General features: G+C 40.8%; 3 protein-coding genes and 2 long non-coding RNA genes across 5 annotated transcripts in view; 2 read left to right on the top strand and 3 right to left on the bottom strand.

Moving 5' to 3' along the window:
- Positions 1-23,987, bottom strand: part of LOC134802277 (structural maintenance of chromosomes protein 4) — a 102,917-nt gene extending 78,930 nt beyond the window's left edge. Inside the window, exons 1-2 of the mRNA XM_063774861.1 lie at positions 23,568-23,987; positions 22,441-22,632 (exon numbers count right to left, since the gene is read on the bottom strand). Coding sequence (XP_063630931.1) covers positions 22,441-22,632; positions 23,568-23,876 — 501 coding nt within the window. The 5' untranslated portion in view covers positions 23,877-23,987. The remainder of the gene's footprint in view (positions 1-22,440; positions 22,633-23,567) is intronic.
- Positions 4,213-6,232, bottom strand: LOC134802906 (uncharacterized). Its single transcript, XR_010145899.1, has 2 exons — positions 5,203-6,232; positions 4,213-4,595 (listed from the first exon to the last, which is right to left on the bottom strand). It is a non-coding gene; the product is annotated as an uncharacterized LOC134802906 (long non-coding RNA).
- LOC134802755 (uncharacterized) lies at positions 7,274-8,326 on the top strand. Its single transcript, XM_063775449.1, has 2 exons — positions 7,274-7,384; positions 7,918-8,326. The coding sequence occupies exons 1-2, from the start codon at positions 7,357-7,359 to the stop codon at positions 8,244-8,246; spliced, it is 357 nt and encodes a 118-aa protein (XP_063631519.1). The 5' UTR covers positions 7,274-7,356; the 3' UTR covers positions 8,247-8,326.
- Positions 11,205-11,994, bottom strand: LOC134802882 (uncharacterized). The gene is made up of 2 exons (XR_010145890.1): positions 11,730-11,994; positions 11,205-11,552 (listed from the first exon to the last, which is right to left on the bottom strand). It is a non-coding gene; the product is annotated as an uncharacterized LOC134802882 (long non-coding RNA).
- LOC134802612 (uncharacterized) lies at positions 13,580-17,120 on the top strand. The gene is made up of 2 exons (XM_063775251.1): positions 13,580-13,705; positions 15,860-17,120. Exons 1-2 carry the CDS (start codon positions 13,684-13,686, stop codon positions 16,888-16,890), a joined length of 1,053 nt encoding a protein of 350 aa, XP_063631321.1. The 5' UTR covers positions 13,580-13,683; the 3' UTR covers positions 16,891-17,120.
- Positions 23,988-24,474: the final 487 nt, after the last annotated feature.

The following is a 24,474-nucleotide window of genomic DNA, read 5'->3' as shown; positions in this document are numbered from 1 at the left end:
AGACAATTATAGTACCATTCACGAACAAGAGGAAACTGGACAAACTTAAACCACTTGTCATGAATGGTAAAACTATTCCGTTCTCAACAGAGGTCAAATATCTGGGGGTAACACTGGACCAGAAACTGACCTGGAACAAGCATGTGGACGGAACCATACAAAAGGCTAAATCAGCCTTGGCAATATGCTGTCGTTTGGCAGGCAACAGATGGGGTCTAAAACCCAAAATTGCCTTACACATCCATAGTGAGGCCGATAGTGTCTTACGCCTCTGTAGCACGGTACAGGAAAACGACGCAGAAGGTAACAGTGATGAAGCTTGGCAGCCTTCAAAGAACTGCCTGTGTCATCGTCACTGGGGCCATGTCATCCTCCCCGACGGCAGCCCTAGAAGCCATACTAAATCTACCACCCCTCCACTTGCATCTAGAATTGGAGGCGAGATCTAGTATGCTTAGAATAGCGGGCGCGATGAGAGGTAATTGGTTATCGCAAACTCTGAGACTGTTTAATGAATCAGTGTACGATATTCCTGTTCTTGGGATGCCAACCGACACTATGTCACCCAAATTGTATCCACTCAAACTTTACTCAGTGGAAATCCCCAAACGGGAGGACTGGTCAAACAGTCAAATTAAGTGGAAAGAAGGAAGCCTGAGGTGGTACACTGATGGCTCCAAATCCGGATCTGAAGTAGGTTGCGGAGTATACGGTGAAGCGCCTAGGAAAAGCATCAGCTTAAACCTAGGACGTTTTTGCTCTATATTCCAGGCAGAGGTATACGCCATTCTAGAATGTGCGTCAATCAATCTGCAAAGCAACTACGGCAACCATACTATCTATATCCATTCGGATAGCCAGGCGGCACTCTTAGCTCTAACCTCCGATGTCACCACATCGAGGCTGGTTGAGAACTGCAGGCAACTATTGAACAACCTTGGAGCCAGGAACAAGGTTGTTCTACGTTGGGTCCCGGGGCATGCGGGTATCGTAGGAAACGAGAAGGCCGACGAACTCGCGCGAGCAGGGGCTAAGGGGAAGAACTACAGTCCTGAGCCCTTTTGTGGTATCCCCAAAAGCCTAACGCGGCTCACCCTAAAGACCTACTGTCACTACAAAACCATTCAACTCTGGAGAGAAACAACAGGTTTGAACCATTCCAAAGCGCTTATCAAGGCCTTCAGCAAAAAGGCGTCCTCGAACGCCTTAGCGCTGTCTAGGAACCAACTGCGCAACTTGGTAAGGGTGCTTACCGGGCATTGCGGCCTAAATAAGCACATGCACACCATGGGGAAACGTGACATAGGGCGGTGCAGACTCTGCATGGAGGCGGAGGAGACGCCCTTGCACATCCTCACAGAGTGCCCTTGCCTAATGCGTACTCGTGACCTAATCTTGGGCGGACACATATTACGCCCGGAGGAAGTAAAGTCTCTCGAGACCAAAAGGATCCTGCAGCTATTCGAAGTTGCAGGGTTGGATCGAGAGTTGTAATAGGTGGCGATCACAATAGATCAGGAATGGTCGCAGTGATACATAGGCTTTGGAGCCTTATATAGCCCCTAATAAAGAAGAAGAAGAAGAAGGTGGACTCATACCGAGCTGGACGCCCTGGATCGGAGGGTCCGATCACTGCTCACCACACATCGCATGCTACACCCACGCTCGTCAGTTATGAGATTGTACATCCCACGGAAGTGTGGAGGCCGAGGCTTCCTAAACGCCAAGGATCTCCACAACCGCGAGGTGTACAATCTCAGGAATTATTTCCTTAACAACGAGTGTGGGATGCATCGTGATGTGGTGGCAGTAGACAGGAACCTCACGCCGCTCTCCTTGGCAAACGAGAACTGGCGCAAACCTGTGGTACTAAGTACTGCGGATCGCAAGGCGGCATGGGAGAGTAAGGCGCTACACGGGCGGTTCTACAAGGCCCTCACGGGACCCGATGTGGACCTGCTCGCGTCGGTGAACTGGTTACGATTCGGGGACCTCTTCGGAGAAACCGAGGGTTTTGCCTGTGCAATTGCGGACGAAGTGATGATGACGAACAACTATCGGAAATATATCCTGAAGGACGGTACGATCGACATTTGTCGGGCATGCCGCCGTCCCGGAGAGTCACTCAGGCATATCATTTCCGGTTGTTCTCATCTTGCTAACGGTGAGTACTTGCACAGACATAATCTCGTAGCCAGGATTATTCACCAGCAACTTGCTCTTCTATACGGCCTTGTGGACCGCGAAGTACCGTACTACAAGTACTTACCTGCGCCTGTTCTCGAGAATGGTCGTGCCACGCTCTATTGGGATCGATCTATCATCACTGACAGGACTATTGTCGCCAATAAGCCTGACATCGTGCTGATAGACCGATCGCAGCGCCGGGTCGTGCTCGCCGACGTCACCATCCCCCATGATGAGAATCTCGTGAAGGCCGAGAAGGACAAGTCCAGCGAGTACCTAGACTTAGCTCATGAGATAACCGCCATGTGGGATGTTGACTCGACGATCATTGTTCCGATAGTCGTGTCAGCGAACGGTCTCATAGCGAAGAGGGTCTATTCATAAATTACGTCATTTCAAATTAGGGGGGGGGGGGTCTGGACATCGGATGACGGTAGCATGACGTAGGAGGAAATGGGGTCTTTCGGAGCATGATTTTTGGATGATTTTAGGGGGGGGGGGGTCCAAAATCGTCAAAAATCGATGACGTAATTTATGGACAGCCCCAGAGTCTCGACCAACACCTAGAGAGACTCTCGCTGGGTGGTTGGATCAAGGGTCAGATGCAGAAGGCGGTAATTTTGGACACGGCGCGTATAGTACGTCGGTTCCTCACTCTGCGGCCCTGACCACCGGCAGCTTGGGCCCTGCCCCGCTGCCGGCGGCACCCTAGGTTAGGTTTTTTTATAATGTGTTTATATGTATTTTTTATTGTTTTATAAGTGTTTTTATATTTTACTTTTATATTCATATTATAAAATTACCTAACTTAAGACGAAAAATAAATAAAGAGAATATAATTTTATTTGGCGTATTAAGCGGGACGCGAGTCGTATTAACCGTGAAATGTAATTTACGACCTCCACTAAATGCATGGTCTACTCATACTCAAACAACAATATATCTGCAAACAAAAGATTATACGAGTATAGCGCCAACTGCGCGCCTCTGGGCTGTATCTTATTCTTTGAACCTCGTGGCGGTGCAGCGATACAAAATTCACGTACGATCGCAGTGAGCGGGGTAAGCGGGTGGTGCGGGGACAGAGCGCTTAGCTCCACCCAGACGCTCAAGGGCATTGGGCCTACCAATCGTCTTAATAATTTCACTCGCTTAAAATGCTACGTTATGCAAGATGACTGGCGGTAACTCCACCATTGAAGGGGTTATATTCTATAAAGCCCATTTACAGTCATTTAAGCCCAGTTAAATTTTATTAGCCTTCAAGTTATTTGAGTTTATTTCCAAATAAATCTACCTCTCGACGAAATATTTATATTTGAATAGTACAAAATAATTATTCCAATAGCCAATGAAGGACTGATTACTTTAAACACAAAACCCTGTCTTAAATTACTTTAGAAACAGGCTTTGAAAAGTCATTGTAATGTTTTCAAAAAATATTGGAATCCACATCAATACTTTAAAGAAATATTAGGTATAATTTGCGTATAAAACACAGAAATTAGTTGTTCAATTTCTAAGCTTTCCAAAAAGTGTCCAGTATTTGTCTATTATACTGAATTATTGGAAATAATAATGCTATAAAGCAGACCGTTAGCGGAATTGCAGGAAACTAACCGGTTTGTTTGTGTCACTTTTGTGAGTTAGTGTATTTTGTTTGCCTTCGACATCCTATCCTATCTTATAAGCTCGGGATAGGTGTCACGACAGGTTGCTCTCGGCAAAATTCGGACACGTTGGGCGGTTATGAAATTGACCAATCATGGTTAAATGAGCTAGTGTCTACAATGAAAAGTTTACGTTTCATTTATTGCTATTTTTAATAAAATTTCGCTTACTCCCATAACGCTGACCAATAAAATATACAGACCTAATATTATCGCCTATAATATCTGATTGCCGGAAGCTGTCCTAACACCCGAATAGGCCACAAGCAAACGGCTTCTGAGGTAATGCATAAAGAACTAACATTGACGTATAAATCTTTACTACCGAACAACTGTTCTTATAAAATAAAACAAATCAACCACTGAATAGTTTATTTAAGTTTCGCAAAATCGTTAGAGTGATCCACGTTACTCTTTCGTAACAACAAAATACGTGTTACTATAACTATCCATTCATATTATTACCCGGAGTGTACACCTCAAATGGATCAGTTGTAGACGTTGTAGTCTTAAAATGCTTGCGCGTAGTTGTAGTACTTGCATGGGTTGTAGTCTCCGACGTAGAAATGCAAGGCCCGTTATACAGAATGTACCAGTCATGGAACGGGGTGGAGGGATGTTTGCACTTGTACTCGCAGATGCTGTGGTACGTGGTGTAGTCGTTGGCGCAATATTCGAACACCGGTTTGCAGCCGCACGGTCCAGTTTGGCTCGCTACCTCTAGACCTAACACAAACACTGAAAGACAACAATTACATTATGTACTAGCTTTTATTTAACCTGCAATGTATGTACATATGTTTGGGTCAAATCTTGCAAGCTAAATTAGACCTACTTCCCATTTATTATTCGATTCAGCTAAAACTTTACATACATACTCATGGATAAATTTAGAGGAACGCAGGTTTAATTACTGGATTACAGCACCTAACTAAAGTAATGTCAAAATTAGTACAGTCACCAGCAATAATATGTTACACAACGAAGGCCGCAAATATATCTGACACGATCTTATTCGTAGTACAATAAGAACGCGTCACATATTTTTGCGGTCTTCATTGTGTAACATATTATTGCTGAATCTTGTTGTATTTTCAATTAGGTTGAATTTAATTTGTTCGAAAATTTTACGAGACAAGTGAAATGCTATCTACTTTGTTTTAAATTAAGTTTGACATTCCATCGAAACTGAGTGTACATCCTAATGTACATTGGGCGGCACGTGGCTACACACTGAGCAAAGGGTTCTATCGACTCTCGTCAATAATTTTGTGTCATTAAATTAATTAGTCTATACACAATGTGATACATATAAGAATAAAGTAAATTTCAATGTTTTACTTACTTGAACACAATGCTATTATAATCTTCATGTTCACTTCGAATGCTGATACAAAATTAAGAAAAGCATTGCTGCTTTAATTACTATTTATGTGACTAATGTGTACATACACTCAAGCACATTATCATTTATCACATATGAAAAGTACAGTCAGCAGCAAAAATATCTGACACGGATCCGATTTATAGCGCAATAAGTGTGTGCCACGTGACATGAAAAATAGAATAAATGTGGGATGGATGAAATGGCGACAGGTCTCTGGAACAACTTGCGATCCACGAATGCCCCTTAAACTTAAGGGGAAAATATACAGAACGATCGTGAGACCTGTTGTAATGTATGGATCAGAATGCTGGGCGTCGAAAGTAGCGGATGAAAGAAGAGTGCACGCAGCGGAAATGAGAATGCTGAGATGGATGTGTGGAGTGACGAGAAAGGATCGTATTAAGAATGAGTATATAAGAGGAAGTTTGAAAGTAGCTCCAGTAACGGAGAAAATGAGGAGTACTAGGTTAGCGTGGTATGGGCATGTAATGAGGAGGGATGAATGCCATATAGGCAAAAGAATGTTAGGGATGAATGTTGATGGACGGAGAGCGTATGGTAGACCCAAAAAACGATGGATGGATTGTGTGAAAGAGGATATGAGAAAGAAAGGAGTGAGTGCTGAGGAGACGAAAGACAGAGGAGAATGGAAGAGAAAAACATGTTGTGCCGACCCCACATAACGTGGGATAAGGGCAGGGGAAAGAAGGAGAAGTGTGTGCCACATATTTTTGCGTGTTTCGTTTTACAATGCCTATATTATTGCTGATGACAGTACAAAAAGGGAAGAAAATTCATTTCGATTAAGTCCAAAAATAAAAACTCAACTAAATATAACCATAATTATCAATCTAAAAATGGCCTTGCGGCATAGTATCGAGAATACTGGTAGCATTTCCTAGTTGGATTGTTATTCAAATCCCTTCAGCCGCTTTTGCCATATCAAACGTAAAACATTTATGTTGCAAAAAGGACACAAGGACACTTCTATTACACGTCAAATTTTTTAACAAACATTAATAATAACTCACTAAAAATTATAATTCTTCAATTTTTATAGCATATTAAGGGTGTAAAAGACTATGAAGTGCTATTGATTGATTTTTAATTAAATTCGAAACGCGTTAAAAACAACGCGTATCGTCATTATGATACTAGTTAATTAATGCCATAATTTTGATGCCTTATTCCTATGTAAGGAACTGAGAAAGGAGTATAAAATGCCTTGACAATTATAAGATTCCTACATTTTCCCATTAGCTCGATTCCCTAACCATTGGTACCCAGATCAGGTTGAATCGCCCAACTGATTTCGCTGGAGCGCAACCTTCTTCAACCTAGCGTTTTCCCGGCCTAGCGCCACCAGGGTCCGCTTTCCTGCTCAATCTTCTCCACTTTTCCCGGTCTTCGGCATCCTCAGGTGTGAGATTGTTCTCTTCCATTCCACTGAGTACGAGCATTCATGTGCAGTAAATTTAAGTCTGGCGCGGAAGGGTCTCGTCCTGGAGTATCCCCATGCTACCTTACCACCACAGGCCCCACACAGCACGATAAACCACGTAAAAACAATTTGTTTGACGCACCTATTGCGCCAGAAATAAGATCAGTGTCAGACATTTTAACTGCCGTCGTATTATATTATTGCTAGTGACTGTACTTTCTTCTTCTTCCTCGCGTTATCCCGGCATTTTTGCCACGGCTCATGGGAGCCTGCGGTCCGCTTGACAACTAATCCCATGATTTGACGTAGGCACTAGTTTTTACGAAAGCGACTGCCATCTGTGCTTCCAACCCAGGGGGGAAACTAGGCCTTATTGGGATTAGTCCGGTTTCCTCACGATGTTTTCCTTCACCGAAAAGCGACTGGCAAATATCAAATGACATTTCGTACATAAGTTCCGAAAAACTCATTGGTACGAGCCGGGGTTCGAACCCGCGACCTCCGGATTGAAAGTCGCACGCTCTTACCGCTAGGCCACCAGCGCTTCTGCTAGTGACTGTACTTTCCATATGTGATAATGTGCTCGAGTGTACATTACGTACACATTAGTCACAAAAATAGTAATTAAAACCGCGATAGTTTTCAATCTTGTGGAAACACTCGAAGTGAACATGAAGACTATAATAGGACTTTGTTTCAGTAAGTTATAAGTTCGTTATATCAAATATCGGCGGCCGATCGTAAAATCCGCCAGATCACGAATTTCCTAGGCTTGGTTATCTGGAAGAGATCGCTTTTCAGTAATAGGTCCGCCTGTTATATATCAGTAAATAAGAAGAAAAACTATACCTACTCACTCATCCCTTTTTTGGATGCTAGTACTAGCGTAAGACAAAAACGGTATGATTATCATCTCTATGTTTAAAAGAGACAGTATCGGTACCCGTACCATGAGTCACTGACAGTGTCAAAACTGACATATACGCTTACGTCTACGTAATTTACTTTCTATACATCTCACTCGCACTAATATGCGAGTACGAACGAAATGTATAAATAGTAAGTTACGTTCTCGATAGCGCTTATGTCAGTTCAGTGCCAAGCTCATGGTAGCGACACAGGTCAAACTATATAGTCCAAATCTTACCAATTTCATTGTAATTTTATATATATTTGTAAAAAACATAATTGTCTTTTGGCCCACCATTAATTATACAATTGTTATATTTCAGTGGTTCTGTTAGGGCTAGCGGTCGCGAACCGCGGGCCGTGCGGCTGCTTAAAGACCTTCGAATATTGCGCCAACGACAACGAAACGTACCACAGCATCTGCGAGTACAAGTGTATACATCCCACCGTCCAGTTCCAGGACTGGTTTATACTGTACAACGGCCCTTGCATCCGAGAGAGCGGAGAAAGCAACCGGCCATACACCGGTAAATACCGGGAGATACCGGAGACTACTACAACTAATCTTCAGCCTGAGACTACAACTGTGCCGAGTGATGATGATGATGATAATCATGATGCTGTTTGTTGTGAACCCCATTCAGAGTTATAACGCTGGTAACTCAGCCTTCCGCCATTATGCTTACTTGTTGTGTCACATCTGTCATGAGTCCATAATAAAATGCGTTACATATCTAATATTTGGTCGTATTAATTATTTACTTTAAGATCAATGCCAGTAACTGTATCTGCGGGATAGATTTGTCTGGTCTTCACATTAGTGCCTGTTTACATATTGATTAGTAGTACCCAACTTGAAACACTACTTAGTTGTACCTAGTCCTCCAATGATCAAAGATTATTCATTACACCTATTTGTATAAGTATACAGGGTGATTCAGGAGACGTGAGCAGGACTAACACTGCGCATATCGTTCATTATAAGCAACTGTTTCGTATCAGTATTAGTGAGGTTAACGTTAATTTTCTAGTCGTGTTGGAAAAAAAAGGTATTAATTTTTTTTAAACATGCATGGTCACCCTAAAATTAGAATACTAAACTACCGATATTCTGTGTCAAATTGAATGTCATTACTGTCATCACGGTCTGGTTACTTTAGAAAACTCGTATCTCACTCAAGTTGACAGTTTATTTTCTTCGTAATCAAAATGCCATTACGGTTAAAGAGGTTTATGTTTATTAATTAGGTCCTGTAGGGTGACCATGATTGTTGAGAATTAAATTTGCCCTCACCAAAAAGTTAAAAAATAGGAAAAAGTGTTGTTGTTTCTCCTAAATATGACGGTGATCGATCAATTATCAGTTACTGAGTGTGCATGATTAGTCCTGCTCACGTCTCATGAATCATCCTGTATATGTCATAAAAAATAAAACAATGTTAAAAGTAATCATTGTAATAAAAAGCTTTATTTCACTTTACCCCCTTTCATATAGAGGCTGTGCGGAAAGAGAATAGTCGTGGAATGTATGGGGCCTAATACATTCCACGACTCTTCTCTTTCCAAACAGACTCTACTAGAGCCGAGTTTTTAAACCACAGTTACCTACTAAAATGACAGATCAGTGAGCAGTTAACTTTTGGAGCAGTAAAACTGTCATTTAAAAAATGGTCGCCCTGTTGTTTTGACCGTCTCGTTCTTACACGCCCCCTCGTGCACTTTAATGGCGGTAGAATTGGTACAACGGAGCGCGCACTCGCTGAAGTACGTCACGGAGTCGCTCCCGCAGATCGGTCCGTTGGGGTCAGGGGGACAGTCGCACGGCTGCGGGGCACAGCTCCCGTCGTGGACTTTGTACAGCGGCCTTTTTGGGGCATCATGGTCCTCTAATCAGAGAGAAATTATATATTAAATAAAACGTGAACCTAACATTACCTAGCTGTATGTGTCAATTTAATAAACAAGAAGAATGATCTGAGGGCCTACCGCGAACCACGTTCGACGTGTTGCCTCCCTGTCACACTTACGTACGAATTTACAAGTGTGACAGAGAGACAACATGTCGAAAGTGATCGCGGTAGGCCCTCTGGTCGCGACAGGGGTACAATCGCACGACGGGACGGAATCCCCCTCGTGCACTTTGTACGGCACTTTCGAGTTGCCTGATTCTAGCCACAGGGAAATTAAATAGTATTATACTCCACCTCCATAAAACGTGAACCTATCTTAACATAACCTAGCTGTATGTGACATTGAACAAACAAGTAGAATAGTCAGGGGGACAGTTGCACGGCTACGGGACGCAATCTTTGTACTGTACACTTTCGGATTACCTGTCTCTAACCAAGGAGAAACGAATAATCAGTAAATTTTCAACAAATTGTCACCGCCTACTTCGTAACTTATGGGAAACTGGCTACAATTCTGGACATCTATGATTTTGCGCAAGTACATATTCTAGGAATCTATTGCAATCCGAGAACCCCCGTTTCATAGACTCATGAAACTCATGTTTAGATAATTAAAAAAACAGTCTACAATTCACATATTTGTAGGTACCATTCGTCTACTTACTTATTATTTTCTTTGATTTTTTTTTATGTGAAGCCAAAAAATAAACTAATGTCCTATGACTTTTTCGCATTTATATGCCCACCTTTAAACATATCCGAGTAGTAATCGACGCACTCCAGCTCGCACAAGCACCTATACGTCTTATAATTGCTGCCGCAAACATGGTCCTTGCAGGTGGTGGGGTCGCAGCAGCCCTGCTCAACGAGCAACACGTCCGAGACGACGAAGGTCACTGGAAAACAGTGTTATTATACTGTGATAGCACTGATAGCTACTAGTAGATGCGGCCCGCCTTATGGAGTAAAATACCGTTGCGTATAAAATGAACACACAAGTACGACACCATGTCGTAACATGGTCAGATATATATTTTTTTCTTTTTAGGGTTCCATACCCAAAGGGTAAAAACGGAACCCTATTACTAAAACTCCGCTGCCTGCTGTCTGTCTGTCCGTCCGTCCGTCTGTCACCAGGCTGTAACTCATGAACCGTGATAGCTAGACAGTTGAAATTTTCTCAGATTATGTATTTCTGTTGCCGCTATAACAACAAATAATAAAAATAGAATAAAGGAAATTTTTAAGTCGGGCTCCCATACAACAAACTTGATTCCGACTCGCACTTGGCCGATTTTTTCTATTTAGAAAGAGTAGTAGAGCTTCGGGTATTACCGTGTTGCAGCGCAAAATTGAGATCTTCCCCAGTCAGTCTTATAGAATTATGTATATCAATACCCGAAAAGAAACGTGGTCGAAGTACGAGTTGCGCCCCATAAATAGTTGGTTACTTATAACTTTTATTTGAATTAGAAATAGGTATCTAAATCACCAATAGGGGTAGATGAATACTATGATAATAAAATAACGATACCTCATAAAGAAATAGGTACTAATAAAAGCCTCAAATTATAGTTGGCACATAACTCTGTAGGTAACGGAAAATTAATTAGCATATTGTATTTTCGTACCTAATCAAGAAAAAGGTAGGTGTAAACAGATTATCAGCATAAATAAAATACTAAGGAAATAAAAGTTGATTATCTTTTTATTATTTTGGATTATCATTTAATCGACGCACGGCCCCGGATACAATGGTATCAAATGTGGATTGTTGCAAGTGAGGACACATTCGCTCTCATACGTCTTCATATCGCTCGCACAGAGCGGGCCTTTCGGGTCGGGTACACATCCACAATTCGGGGTACACTCCCCATCGTGCACCTTGCGCACGTGCGCGGCCGGATCGGCAAAATAATTGTGGCAGTCCAGCTCACACATGCATTTGTATGTGTTTAAGTCGCTGCCGCAAATCGGCGCGGTGCATTCGAGGGGGTTGCATTTACACACGCCTTTCTGGTCCACGCAACCGACAGCGAGGATTGTCACTGGAAAATCATTGGGCCGATATAGAACTCGGAGGAAAACCCATATGGAAATTAAATAAAAACGGGTATGGAAATAAACGTTTAAAGGTGAAAAAGTAGGCTACCAAGACTAAAAAATAAAAAGTCAAGTTTAAACTATTTCACAAATAAAATAAAATACAAATGAATTATACATACACACAAAAAACGCTAATATCATCTCGAGAGCTGGTGTAAGTGTGATATACAAGAGAAAATCAACTAGCATGAGTTATTTTCAGTAATTATGTTAACAAGACGATAAAGGTGCGTGCAAACGGTAGGTAAGTTTCAGTACAGTGAAGGTCACAAATATTTCATAGGGTTATTGAACTTATTGGCTAAATATTATGGCTTAAATATGCGGCTAACTATCACTTAAGCACTTAAGCATGAGTATAAAATATCACTTAAGTATACGACATTGGTACACGTAAAATCTGTTCATTTATAATAAGCCGATGATCTCATTGTACCTATATTTTTATTATATGAAATGTCTTCGCACGAGTTACAACATAAATTTCGTTTGACCAAAACCATGACATGCAACCAACTCATATCATAGAAATAATATGGCAGTTATGACGCTTATGACATCTACTACATACATATGACATGACAGGACATCGCTATGATATTATGCTAAAGTAAGAACGCTAAGCAGTAAAAATTTCGTACATTGACCTGCCGTTTCCTATCTCTATCGTACGCGCATTAAGTGTCCCGCTGGTACAATGCCATTGCCCGACCGTATTACTGGCGGGGCAGTAATACCTATAACTATGCGTGCGAAGAGATAGGAGCAGGCGGGTTAGTGTACGATATTATTCATGCTTAGCATCCTTATTTTCAGAAAAAACGAAATCTAGCAAGAATCCAACCTATATTTTCATATCATATAGCGCGGTGTTTTTCAAGCTGTGGGTCGCGACCCCCTGGGCTGGAAGCCTCTGCCAGCCTTAAAGAAATACATAAGCGTCACGCCGGTTGCGTCATGAAAGTTTGAAAAACACTGATATAGCGTAACGAACTGTGTTCTAAACTTGACCTTGGCAACCGTCTTTTAATTATTTTTGATCAATTATATTAAATAACTACATATTTCATAATCTTCATGCCACATTTAAGAGAACAACACAAATGAAGTTGGCTTATTGAAATGCAACGTTGACAGGAACCAATCGGATTGGACTCAAGTATTCGGTAATAGATTGATTTCCTATAAATGTTAATTCTTATAAACTGTTAGTTTATAACTCTATATAAGTATAAATAATATTCCTACGTTTGAGTATCAGACAGATCCACAAAAATAAGTCCATAGCCACGTCAAATTAAGCCGAATTTGGACAATCTGCGGAAATAACTCGTGTACTTTTGAAAATTGGTACAGGCATACCTTGTGGTGTCCAGATAAACACTAAAAGTCCTCGAGGGTAGGGGTGTGCTGAGGGTGTAGGGGGGGTTGAAGGTACCTTTTTTCATATTTTTGCTCGTATCTCGAATATCTGTACGAATAGCATTATAATTACTTCGGACAAAAGTTTTTCCATTAAATTTCCTACAAATTTGGTTATGTTTATTTTTACTCTGAGATCAATACTTTAGGAGCTACAGGCTGTTAAAGTTAAATAAGAGATAAAAAATAGACGGTTTAAGAAAACGTCGTTTTTTCGTAATTGTTCATCATAAATAAAAAAAATAGTTTAGAATAAGCAAGCTAAGCAACCTGCTGATAAAATATAAAAGGTACCTTCATTTGCTTAGGCTACCAATAAATTTAATAATGTAATGTTTAATACAGAATTTAAAACTAAGTAGAAGACTTAATTGACGTGTTTGCGTATCAAGCATTAACAAAAGATATGTATGTTTACGTAAATTAAATATGTTGAAATACTTACCCGACTTTTTAACTTGATAAATTAGCGACAAAGTCACGGGATACAGTTAGTCATGTAGTATTTTTGACATGTTATATTTTAGCATAAACTAAATTAAGGCACCCATAGCATTCATTAGAAACGGAGATAAAATTTATGACGACGGCGCCGACATATATAAATGATTGAAAACTGCTATTTCGTTTAATATGTAATACGCTTCCAAGATGAAGGCATTTGTATTTACATGTAAGTACCTATTCTACTATATACGATTACGCAATATAGATTACAGTAATGGATAACAAAATAAAATTGTGGGCGAATTCAAGTTCACCCATGATTAGCTTTTATTCAATTAAATACATTTGCATAGACATTTTAGTTTTTCCTGGCATTCACTACAACTTAATCCCAAGATAATATGAATTGTGCAAATACGAGTAACCTATACTTGACGCAAAATTAAGTGGCGAGTCAGGTCATAATGCCATATCTTTCACTCTTGGTTGCATTATGTTCACCAGTTGGTATTGCGGCAAGTATAGTGGTAGGAGCTGAAAATCACCACACGGCTCTCTACAGTATGTCAGGAACTCAGCTTCTTTGGTCATATCATGCGGTCTAAAAAGCACGACCTAGAAAGGCAGATTATCTTGGGCCAGCCAAATACAGGGCAAGCGAGCGCGAGGAAAAGCAACCACGAGATGGTCTGATGTTGTGAAGAGGGTGGTTGGCGGCAACATGCAGTGCGTGACCCATATGGCCTATGATCGCACACTGTGGAGACGTAGCATACATGGTCGCGATCCTCAGCAATGAGGGACCGAGGAAGAAGAAGATAGTGATAGGCTGCATATTGTAACCGTTAAGAACACTTGAAAATCGGCGGTCAATGAAACTCGTAGACGCTATAGATATTTGAGGGCCGTTTTCTTGATTGCCTGACCTATGCTCTATCGTATGTTTGATGTATGGGTCCAGAAGTCAACACCTATCTCGCAATGGCAATGGCTATTCATGTATATTGGTGCTTTTTCATCCACCGTCGCTACTTGCAACCAGGGGCGTATTTTGAAATTTGGCGCCCCGGGCCAATAAGTTTCGCCGCCCCAGAAGTTAAGGAAAAACAAGTTTAAATAAAAAAACACAGAATCTTCAATTATTTTTGACATGAAACGTTAGGTAAACGTGTTTAAAAACCCGTAGAAGGGGAGGTCGGACCAAAAACCAGATGTAACGAAGGGTATGGAGTGGTGGCATATATCTCTGTAACTATGTACCTAATTATTTACGTACTTAAACGTATAGTTTTGATATCAGTGTATAGAAAAAAGTAGCCATTACTCGGAACTGCATGTGCAGCGGACATTCAGACGGCGCTGATTCTGCGCTAGAAACGGTGCATTCGGAGCTAAAATTACCCCTATTTGCAGTGTTTATTCCACCCAGTCCATCCATTCCAGTCCATTCCATCATCATCATTGCAGTCCATTAACCGATTCTAGTGAAATTGGTGTCATTTGATAGATTGTATTCAATGTTAATGAAATTTAGAAAATTTAAATACGAGGGATTATTAAGCTGTAAAAAACTAAAAATGTGGCATTATTTACAGAAATTTTACGACTGCCGTGTGCGAAAATTAATGCACAAAACTGACGCAAAATACCTCGTATAGAAGGATAAAGCAAAAACAGTTTTTTATTCCTATTCCGATCCTTTTTAACCATAGTACAACATGTTCATCTCCTCAAATAATGCATTAGAATTTATGGCCGCGGCGGCTCTATAGCGGGTACAGGGCGCCTGAAACTGTAAGCTGGCATACAGGGCTCTTGCATACAGGCCGCATGCGGCGCCCTTTACACTATAAGCTTTGCTCGCTCTGATTTACAGAGGGCGCCTACGGCTCACTCGACACTGTAAGGTCGCGCGAAGCGCGCTCTTTCATACAGGGCGCCTGCCTGCCTTTACAAGTTTACACTGTGGGGTCCCTATAAGCGTCCCTAAGCGGCGTTTGCGATAACTTTTTTACGTAAACCACTGCGGCTGTGTCCCTGATGACCCTGATACAGCCTATCCCTATTTTATATGTTAATTTTAATTTGAGATTGACAATAAAAAAATAAAAAGTAAAAGTTGGTTGAATGGTGGCGCCAAAACCAATACAAAATGCAATCGGCCAAAATGCATTTGCCGCCCCTGGCGGGTTGGCGCCCCGGGCCATGGCCCGGATGGCCCTAGGGTAAATACGCCCCTGCTTGCAACTCGTTCTATTTTCACAAGATCGCTAAATGAACCCAGATTTCAACAATATTTAATGGCTTTTTTATTTTTTTTAACAAATAAAAAATGACAGTCTCACGTGAATTTTTCATGGCTTCATTAAATCTATTTCAGTATCGCTGCTCGCGCTGGCGTCCGTGGGGTATCCACGGGCGATGCCAACACTCTACCGGCTACAGCCGGACGTGAGACCGTTGCCACCGCAACCGGACGTTCGTCCGTTGCCGCCTTCGCCTGACGTGTACCCACTGCCCCCAAATCCCGATGTAAAACCACTGCCTCCTAATCCTGACGTGTACCCGTTGCCTCCTAATCCTGACGTGTACCCGTTGCCTCCTAATCCATATGTATACCCATTACCTCCTAATCCTGATGTATACCCATTGCCCCCTAACCCATACGTTGACCCTTTACCTCCAAACCCGGACGTTCGTCCCTTGCCCCCTAACCCAGACGTTTTCCCTTTACCTCCAAACCCATACGTCATCCCCTTACCTCCAAACCCATACGTAATCCCCTTACCTCCAAACCCTGATGTACGTCCCTTGCCCCCTAACCCACACGTTTTCCCCTTACCTCCAAACCCGGACGTTCGTCCCTTGCCTCCAAACCCATACGTCATCCCCTTACCTCCTAACCCAGACGTTATCCCCTTACCTCCAAACCCGGACGTTCGTCCCTTGCCTCCAAACCCATACGTCATCCCCTTACCTCCGAACCCATACGTCATCCCCTTACCTCCAAACCCGGACGTTCGTCCCTTGCCTCCAAACCCATACGTCATCCCTTTACCTCCAAACCCGGACGTTCGTCCCTTGCCTCCAAACCCATACGTCATCCCCTTACCTCTAAACCCGGACGTTCGTCCCTTGCCTCCAAACCCATACATCATCCCCTTACCTCCAAACCCGGACGTTCGTCCCTTGCCTCCAAACCCATACGTCATCCCCTTACCTCCAAACCCATACGTCATCCCCTTACCTCCTAACCCTGACGTTAAACCCTTACCTCCAAACCCATACGTCATCCCCTTACCTCCTAACCCTGACGTTAAACCCTTACCTCCAAACCCAGATGTCTACCCACTGCCTCCAGTCCCTTATGTTCGCCCATTGCCCCCAAACCCAACTCCAATTGTATACTAATTACCTACTGCCAAATTTAGACAATCACAGTATGGTGGTACCATTCCCAACTATTAGCATCAGATAGCATACCCTTATAGACTAAAATCTGCGCCCAGATATCAGCCATTGCGTAAGAGATATCCACAAGTTTTTACATGAGTATACCATTGACTACAAATAGTTGTATTGTTACAATAGAATGTTTAGGTACTAAATACAAAGATCAATAAATTATTTATTAATACTGACTGACTGTTATTATTTTAAACTTTTTAAATACCGTTGAATAATTTTACGGTTTAGACTCACTTGTTTTTAGTCACTCGCGCGACATGTTTCGGAGAGCCTAGGTCTCCTTTCTCAAGCACTAACAGTGCGAGCAGCGTTCACGACGGCCGTGTATCGCGCACTGCGGATCGCCGCGTCGCGCGCGCAGCAGCACTGTTAGTGCTTGAGAAAGGAGACCTAGGCTCTCCGAAACATGTCGCGCGAGTGACTAAAAACAAGTGAGTCTAAACCGTAAAATTATTCAATGTTACTAACATTCATGTTACAACTGTCTCACAACAGTTTAAATTCGATGGTTTTAAATACCTATTATATAAGAGTAGAGACGAGTAAATATTCTAGAACCACCTCTATCCTAGAAGTTAAGCTAAAATCTGTCACATACACTTTTATGATTTCTAACGTAAAATTCGACTTTCCAAGCTGCTGTCATACATACATATGTAGTACATAATCTTTTACCATAGTCTCGGAAACGTTCGTATTTCTCATGCTACTTCAGTCAATCTCAGTACTTTTTGTACTGAGACTGACTGAGATCGCATGACACGTTCGTACGTTTCCGTGAAAGTATGATAGTAAAAGATTATGCACTACATCACAAAAGTATAAATAAAGCATTTTAGGGATATTTTTAATGGCTCCATCTAGCTTTAAGTTGTTAAACCTTTTGTAAGGGCTCAAAATGCTTTATTTTTGCTTTAAATCTACTTCATTGTGACTATAACCAAAGAGAATAGATAGTATAGAGAGGTCCTGTCATCGTAAATTTTGTAGTCACGGTAAATTTACTGCCATCTATCGACACACGACTAAAACTCAAAATGAAAACGTATAAATTATCAAAAAAATGTATATATATGGATAAATGATTTTATTATTTTTATAGCATTTTGACCCATGTTCATTCACTGATATTTATGTGTTAAAATTGTTAAATATGAAACGGTGTCGTCACGCCATCTAGCCGAGCATAGGCTAAAGGTGTGTGCGCCATCTATCCGAGAATGACTTTTTCTTGATTTCCATTAGGCACGTTTTTTCCTTAGACTTTATTCATCTTATACGAAGTTACATATGTCTTTGCTATAACTGTAGTCACTCAAGTGAGATTGGTAGTTTTCATACACAAAATAAATATATACAAAATAAATAATATACTAAAATAAAAGAGCAATATTTAATGTCATCTATTACTTCTACAACATTAACGATTCTCGCAGCATTATAATTAGTGTCCGACCGAAGGTTCGGTTTCGGTTTCGGTTTAGGCCAGTTTCGGCCAAAAAATCATGTTTCGGCTGTAGTTTCGGTTTCGGCCGAACCTTTCGGCCGGGCCGAAACTTACGAAATGGTACTTCGTACTATGAAACTAAACTATGTGACAAAGACCAAAAGTTGGGGAATAAGTAGGACAACAATATTAATATGTACCTACATATACTAATTCATGTATAGGTACAGTAATTAATTGGTTTATTATCAAAACACAATTCCACTAATGAAGGCGCCACTAGACGCAGTCTTAAGAGGCTGTTAATAACTATAACGTGCACACTGTCTAATTGTATCGGAGTTAATGAGATAGCACTGTCGCATGTTACTGGGCCTGAGCAAAGGAATAATAAGAAAACTCATCATCTTCCTCGCGTAATCCCGGAATTTTTGCCACGGCTCATGGGAGCCTGGGGTCCAATTGACAACTAATCCCAAGAATTGGCGTAGGCACTAGTTTTTACGAAAGCGACTGCCATCAGACTGACCTTCGAACCCAGAGAGTAAACTAGGCCTTATTGGGACTAGTCCGGCTCCCTCGCGATGTTTTTCCTTCACCGAAAAGCAAATAGTAAATATCAAATGATATTTCGTATACCTATAAGTTCCGAAAAACTCATTGGTACGAGCCGGGGTTTATACCTGCGACCTTCGGATTGAAAGTCGCACGCTCTTACCGCTAAGCCACCAGCGCTCAAGGAAATATCTCGCTTTTTAATACAATGGACATTGGTTGGAGTCTGTGCTCAACTACTTATCCTGAAGCCTGAAGCGCCGCTTTGACTTCGCATGAAAGTTCGCCTCACTGGGACACTTCGGACTTTTAGGCCCAGGTGAAGATCGGTACCCGGCCTTGCGATATTTTAACAAAAAATTTCGCGCTCGCTGCGCTCGCGTTTTTGGTTGACCCTTTATCTACATGTTAGCTTGACTGATGGTGAATGAATAGAGTTAGACTAAGAAAATTGTGCAATTATTTTGATAGCATACGCAGTGCAACTAGTGCAAATATTATTTATACGTCATAATTTCATAGAAGTTTTGACGTTTAAAATAACACTTGCACTGCGTGTGTTATCAAAATCGTTGCAGAATTATCTTGGTCTAACTCTAGTAATTTTCTTAAAAAACTGCTTAAGTAACATCAATTTCAAGGACATTGGGTGTTGACAGCCCCATAATATGGGTGTAAAAGCGGTTTTATGACATTTTTTCAACGATTTTAACAAGTCTACAAAAGGTTCGGTTTCGGTTTCGGCCGAAACTAGAGCCAAAGCCGAACATTCGGTTTCGGTTTCGGCAAAAACACATGTTTCGGTCGGACACTAATTATAATATAATGCCATATGGAGGCTGTACTTTGGGGAAGTACTTTGCCCTGTGGTTCTGAACTGAACCTCTGGACTAGGTCTGCACTCCCAATACACTCTAAGGGTAGGACAGACAAGACCATGCATGTAGTGAGTGAAAATGTTCGCAAAATAGTAAACTTGCTGCTTTTTTAGTAAGAATTTAAATAATTATTAATAATTGTTAAGATAAGAAATATTAAGCTCATACCCCCATTTTTTATGACAGTACACTAACACCACACCTTTAATTAAATTTATGTAATGACCAATGTTACAAACTTCCTCTTTAGATTAGATAAACCAAAAGGGTATGAATGGAATGTATAATAAGGGCCACTTGCACCATACCACTAACCCGGGGTTAACCAGTTTAACCGTTAACCCAGTGTCAAATTGTACTGGTAACCATGGTAATTCCAGGTATAACTCGTTAACCCCGGGTTACTGAATGGTGCAAGTGGCCCTAAGTTGATTTAATCTAATTAATGAGACTGTAAAGAAAATTTATGATGACATTTATTTTTAATAAAAAATATATATACCTAAATCACAGGCACAGGTGTATACAGCCTTATGGTTTTCACACATTTTGTGCCATTAAGAAAGTAATTGCACACAGTTACCTTTAATAATGTGGTTACGTGCATTATACATGCCTGCAAATAATAGCGTTTTATTCTCAATATTAATAATTAGCTATGTGCAAAGTGGTGTAGGATATCAATATGCCGATGATGTGTGCTTGATGGCCAACAGCTTAAATGCACTTCAAGGCTCCATGGAATCTTTAAGCGACTCGTGCGACAGATTTGGCTTGGTGATAAGCGTCAGTAAGACACAAGTTCTGAAACAACCAACCAGAGGTACCAGCGCTGATAATACTTCAATTGTCTTGGGTAACTCAGCATTGAAAGACGTTACATGTTTCAAATACCTGGGTAGCCAAATCCGAAGCGATAATCGCCTTGCCTCAGAGATTCCATCACGCATAGCCAAAGCTGCAGCCACATTTGGAAAATTAAACCAACGTGTTTGGAAGTCGCACGATCTGAAACTCCAAACCAAGCTTTCTGTATACAAGGCCATGGTGCTTCCAATACTTACGTACGCTTCAGAGTCTTGGTGCCTGTATAAGGGAGACATCAGAAAGCTTGACACTTTCCACATGCGTTGTTTACGCAGCGTACTCAGAATTAAGTGGCAAGATCGTGTGACTAACACGGAGGTATTACGTCGAGCCAATATGTCCGGTATGGAGGCTATTCTAATGAAAAGCCAACTAAGTTGGAGTGGCCACGTCTGTCGCATGGATGACTGTAGACTCCCTAAATCCATTTTCTATTCGGAACTCAAGGATGGGAAACGTAGCCACGGGGGACAGTTTCTGCGATATAAAGACGTTCTGAAGCGCCATCTCAAAGCTTGCGACATCCCATCTGAGCATTGGGAGGAGCTTGCGGTTAAGAGATCGGAATGGCGCAATAAGGTAAGTGAAGGTGTAGCTACTTTCGAAGAAGCTCGACTTGAACACCTGGACCAAAAGCGCCTTCAACGGAAGTCTCGACCTAAGCCGTCCTACGCTTACACTTATAACGGCCAAGGGCAGCTTTACTGTGCACAGTGCGATCGGACATTTAAAACTAAGTTCGGTTTTGCGAGCCATATACGTGCTCATCAGAGGAATTTGTGAAGGTCGCCGTTGTCGGACACGACATGGAGGACTATATATATAGTGAATATGAACACAATTTACGTACATTTCTAATCAGATCATTCACTAAAATCTTATAAGCATCCATATTATATTTTCTACCTTTGAGTTATGGAACTCAGGATCAAATATTCATGATAAACACACAAATAAATGACCTTAACCTAGATTTGAAGCCGGGTATTTCCTTCTATAAAGATGTAACCATATTAGAGATTTTCTTATTATTTGATACCAGTACCTGTAAATTACTTGTTTTAATATAGTTTTGATTCTGCTAATGCAGCGGTCGGCAACAGGCGTCCCGTGAACATCTCACTTGTGGCCCGCGAGCCTCCCTGGCTATTTTGTATGTAATATTGACAAACGACAATGTCTGATAAAGTCATAAAACTCATAAATATTGACAAAGTGCGGCCCGCCTCAACTTTGTTAACTACTATGTGGCCCTGGTTGGTGTGTTACTAGGTTGTGGTCGGCAACCTTTTAGCAGCCAAAAGGTTGTCCTTTTACCAACAAGATCATTTACATCAGCCACTTCCGAGCACACCAACAACAGCATCAGAGTTGAGAGCAGTCACCATGGCCGAAGTCGGCCGCGGAGTTAGTTAATGTAATGATTAATTGTTTTTTGAGTAAGTAATGATGTCATCCACTAAGCTCGTGCTACTTTAGCAAAAAAAAACATCCAGTTCTTCAAGCATGTCTTCATAGTTAAAATTAAACTTGGTTGTCTGTGATGTCCGTAACTATTATTTATATTAGGTAGGTATATTAAACTCTTATAATTTTTTAAATAAAAATTTTCAAGATGCAAATTATATTACAAATATATAGGAATTGTCTCCTATTTTCGGCATAAATGCCAAATTAGCAAGGTCACGCCTAAAATCCCTCGAAAAAAACAGCATAATAGCATCTGTACACTAATTCTAAACTCACCCCGTCAATGATCTGGCAGAAATGAACAGCAACACTGGCGCTGGTGATGTTCGGGTGTTTGCTGGACTTGTGGAGCAGCACGGAGATCTTCTTGGACCGGATCTTGGTGGCTCGGTAGCCGAACACAAACAACATAGAGTCTATCACATTGCTTTTGCCACTGCCGTTGGGGCCTATGATTGCGGTGAAGCTCTGAAATAAAAAAATATAAATATATATTTACCTGAAATACAAATATTGATAGTCATAGCTTAAAAAAGTTAGTCAGCCTTGCTTGCAAAGCTGATGAACATGAGTTCAATTCCAGTAGGAATATTTATTTTAAATTAAAACTAATATTTTTTCTCATTTATATCATTTACAAAGTGTATAAGCACTTTCCTTACCACACCCAAACCTTACTAGCCTTACTATCAGAATTAGTTAATTTGTGTAAGAATACTATATAAAGTTATTCATTTTTGTGTATCTACAACCGAAATTTTAACCCACAGATTATAATACTGACATATACAGTGGAACCTCAAAAGGACGAATCTCAAGGGAAACAAAAACTATGTGTTAACGAGGTTTCGTCTTATGGTGGGCATTGACTTAAGGAGGTTCTTGTAGATTTTTGTTTGTCTTAAAGAGGTTTTGATTACAGAGGTAAAACGCATGAAAAATTCGTATTTGAGAGGTAATTTTAGAAATGCATAAAATACAGTCTTATTGTCTTTTTCGAGTTATAGATGTTTGTCATTAAATAACTTTGAGTTATCGAGGTGGTAAAACAAAACAATATTTTTTTCGAGTTGTAGAGGTCAAATTTCATTTCTCGAGTTATAGAGGTAAAAAATTTACTGAATAGTTGTGAAGGGAATTGTTGGTTACTTCGTCTTAATAAGGTTAAATATTTTGAGTTATGGAGCAGCACAGCATTTTATTTCGTGTTAACAAGGATTTCGTCTTATTTAGGTTAGAGTTGGCGAGGTTCCACTGTATTTTTAAGCATGTGAGATCCACTCCATCCTTAACACAACCCTCTGTATGGTGGTAAACAAAAAAGCAAGGTTTTATGAATCAGTATCTAAATAGCTTTTGTATGTCCAAAATATGACTTATGCAATTGTCTTGGTAATAGTTACCTTATGAAAGGGTCCAAGGGTCTGCACACCAGCATAGCTCTTAAAGTTCTCATTAACAATATGCGTTATTATAAGTCTAGGTCCTGTGGCGTCAAACGTGCATGCCGGCTTCGGCGCTGGCGGTATATACACTCCACCCATGCGGATCCCGCCTTCTTCATCTTCAGAAACACGGTCTACATCACCGTCTATAAGGAACTCTTGATCGGTCGCATCAGTCCCACCGTTTGTAACCACATCCGTGTTTTCATCCACTTCATCAACTTCCATAGGCTCCGCGTTACCCTTTTTCTTTCGGTTCGTCGTCATTGTGAGGCTATCTTAGAATCACTGCTTAATTTGACGCAAACCGGGAAAACGAGAAAACGGAATTCAAACGGAATTGAAAATATTTTGAACAACGGCCGTTTACAATATCCAAGAGCGCGACGCGAATTTGGAAAAGTCACGTTTGACGTTTGACAGTAGATTGTCAATGTCAAAACTAAAAATAAAATCCGTTTCACCTATTGCGTGATCTTTATCGAACGGAATAACGATTGATGTATAAAAAATACACGCCATACTTAAACTTATAGTTTATTTTAATTAAATATTACGCATAAAAATATGATGTTTTAAACCAAAGTTACAATATTAGTAAATAAATAACAATGGATATAAAATATTGGCAGCAAAATTTGGAGCTTCCACGTCACACACGTTTTGACATTCTAAAAGTTACCTGAAATATCTATGACATGTTAAAATTGTTACAAACGATGTTTTTTAAGTTAATTAAAAGTAATAATTATTTCGCAATTATTGCGAATCTTTTAAATCAATATCAGGTTGCTATTTCTTAATTGACTGGTGGACTGTAATAGATTCTTAAGATGATCGAATTATTTCTCGTCTTTATTTGATA

Source organism: Cydia splendana, chromosome 2 (genome assembly GCF_910591565.1).
Source record: "Cydia splendana chromosome 2, ilCydSple1.2, whole genome shotgun sequence".
NCBI classification, from domain to species: Eukaryota; Metazoa; Arthropoda; class Insecta; order Lepidoptera; family Tortricidae; genus Cydia; species Cydia splendana.
The sequence above is the reverse complement of the archived record's forward strand: the minus strand, read 5'-3'. Positions and strand labels throughout refer to the sequence as shown.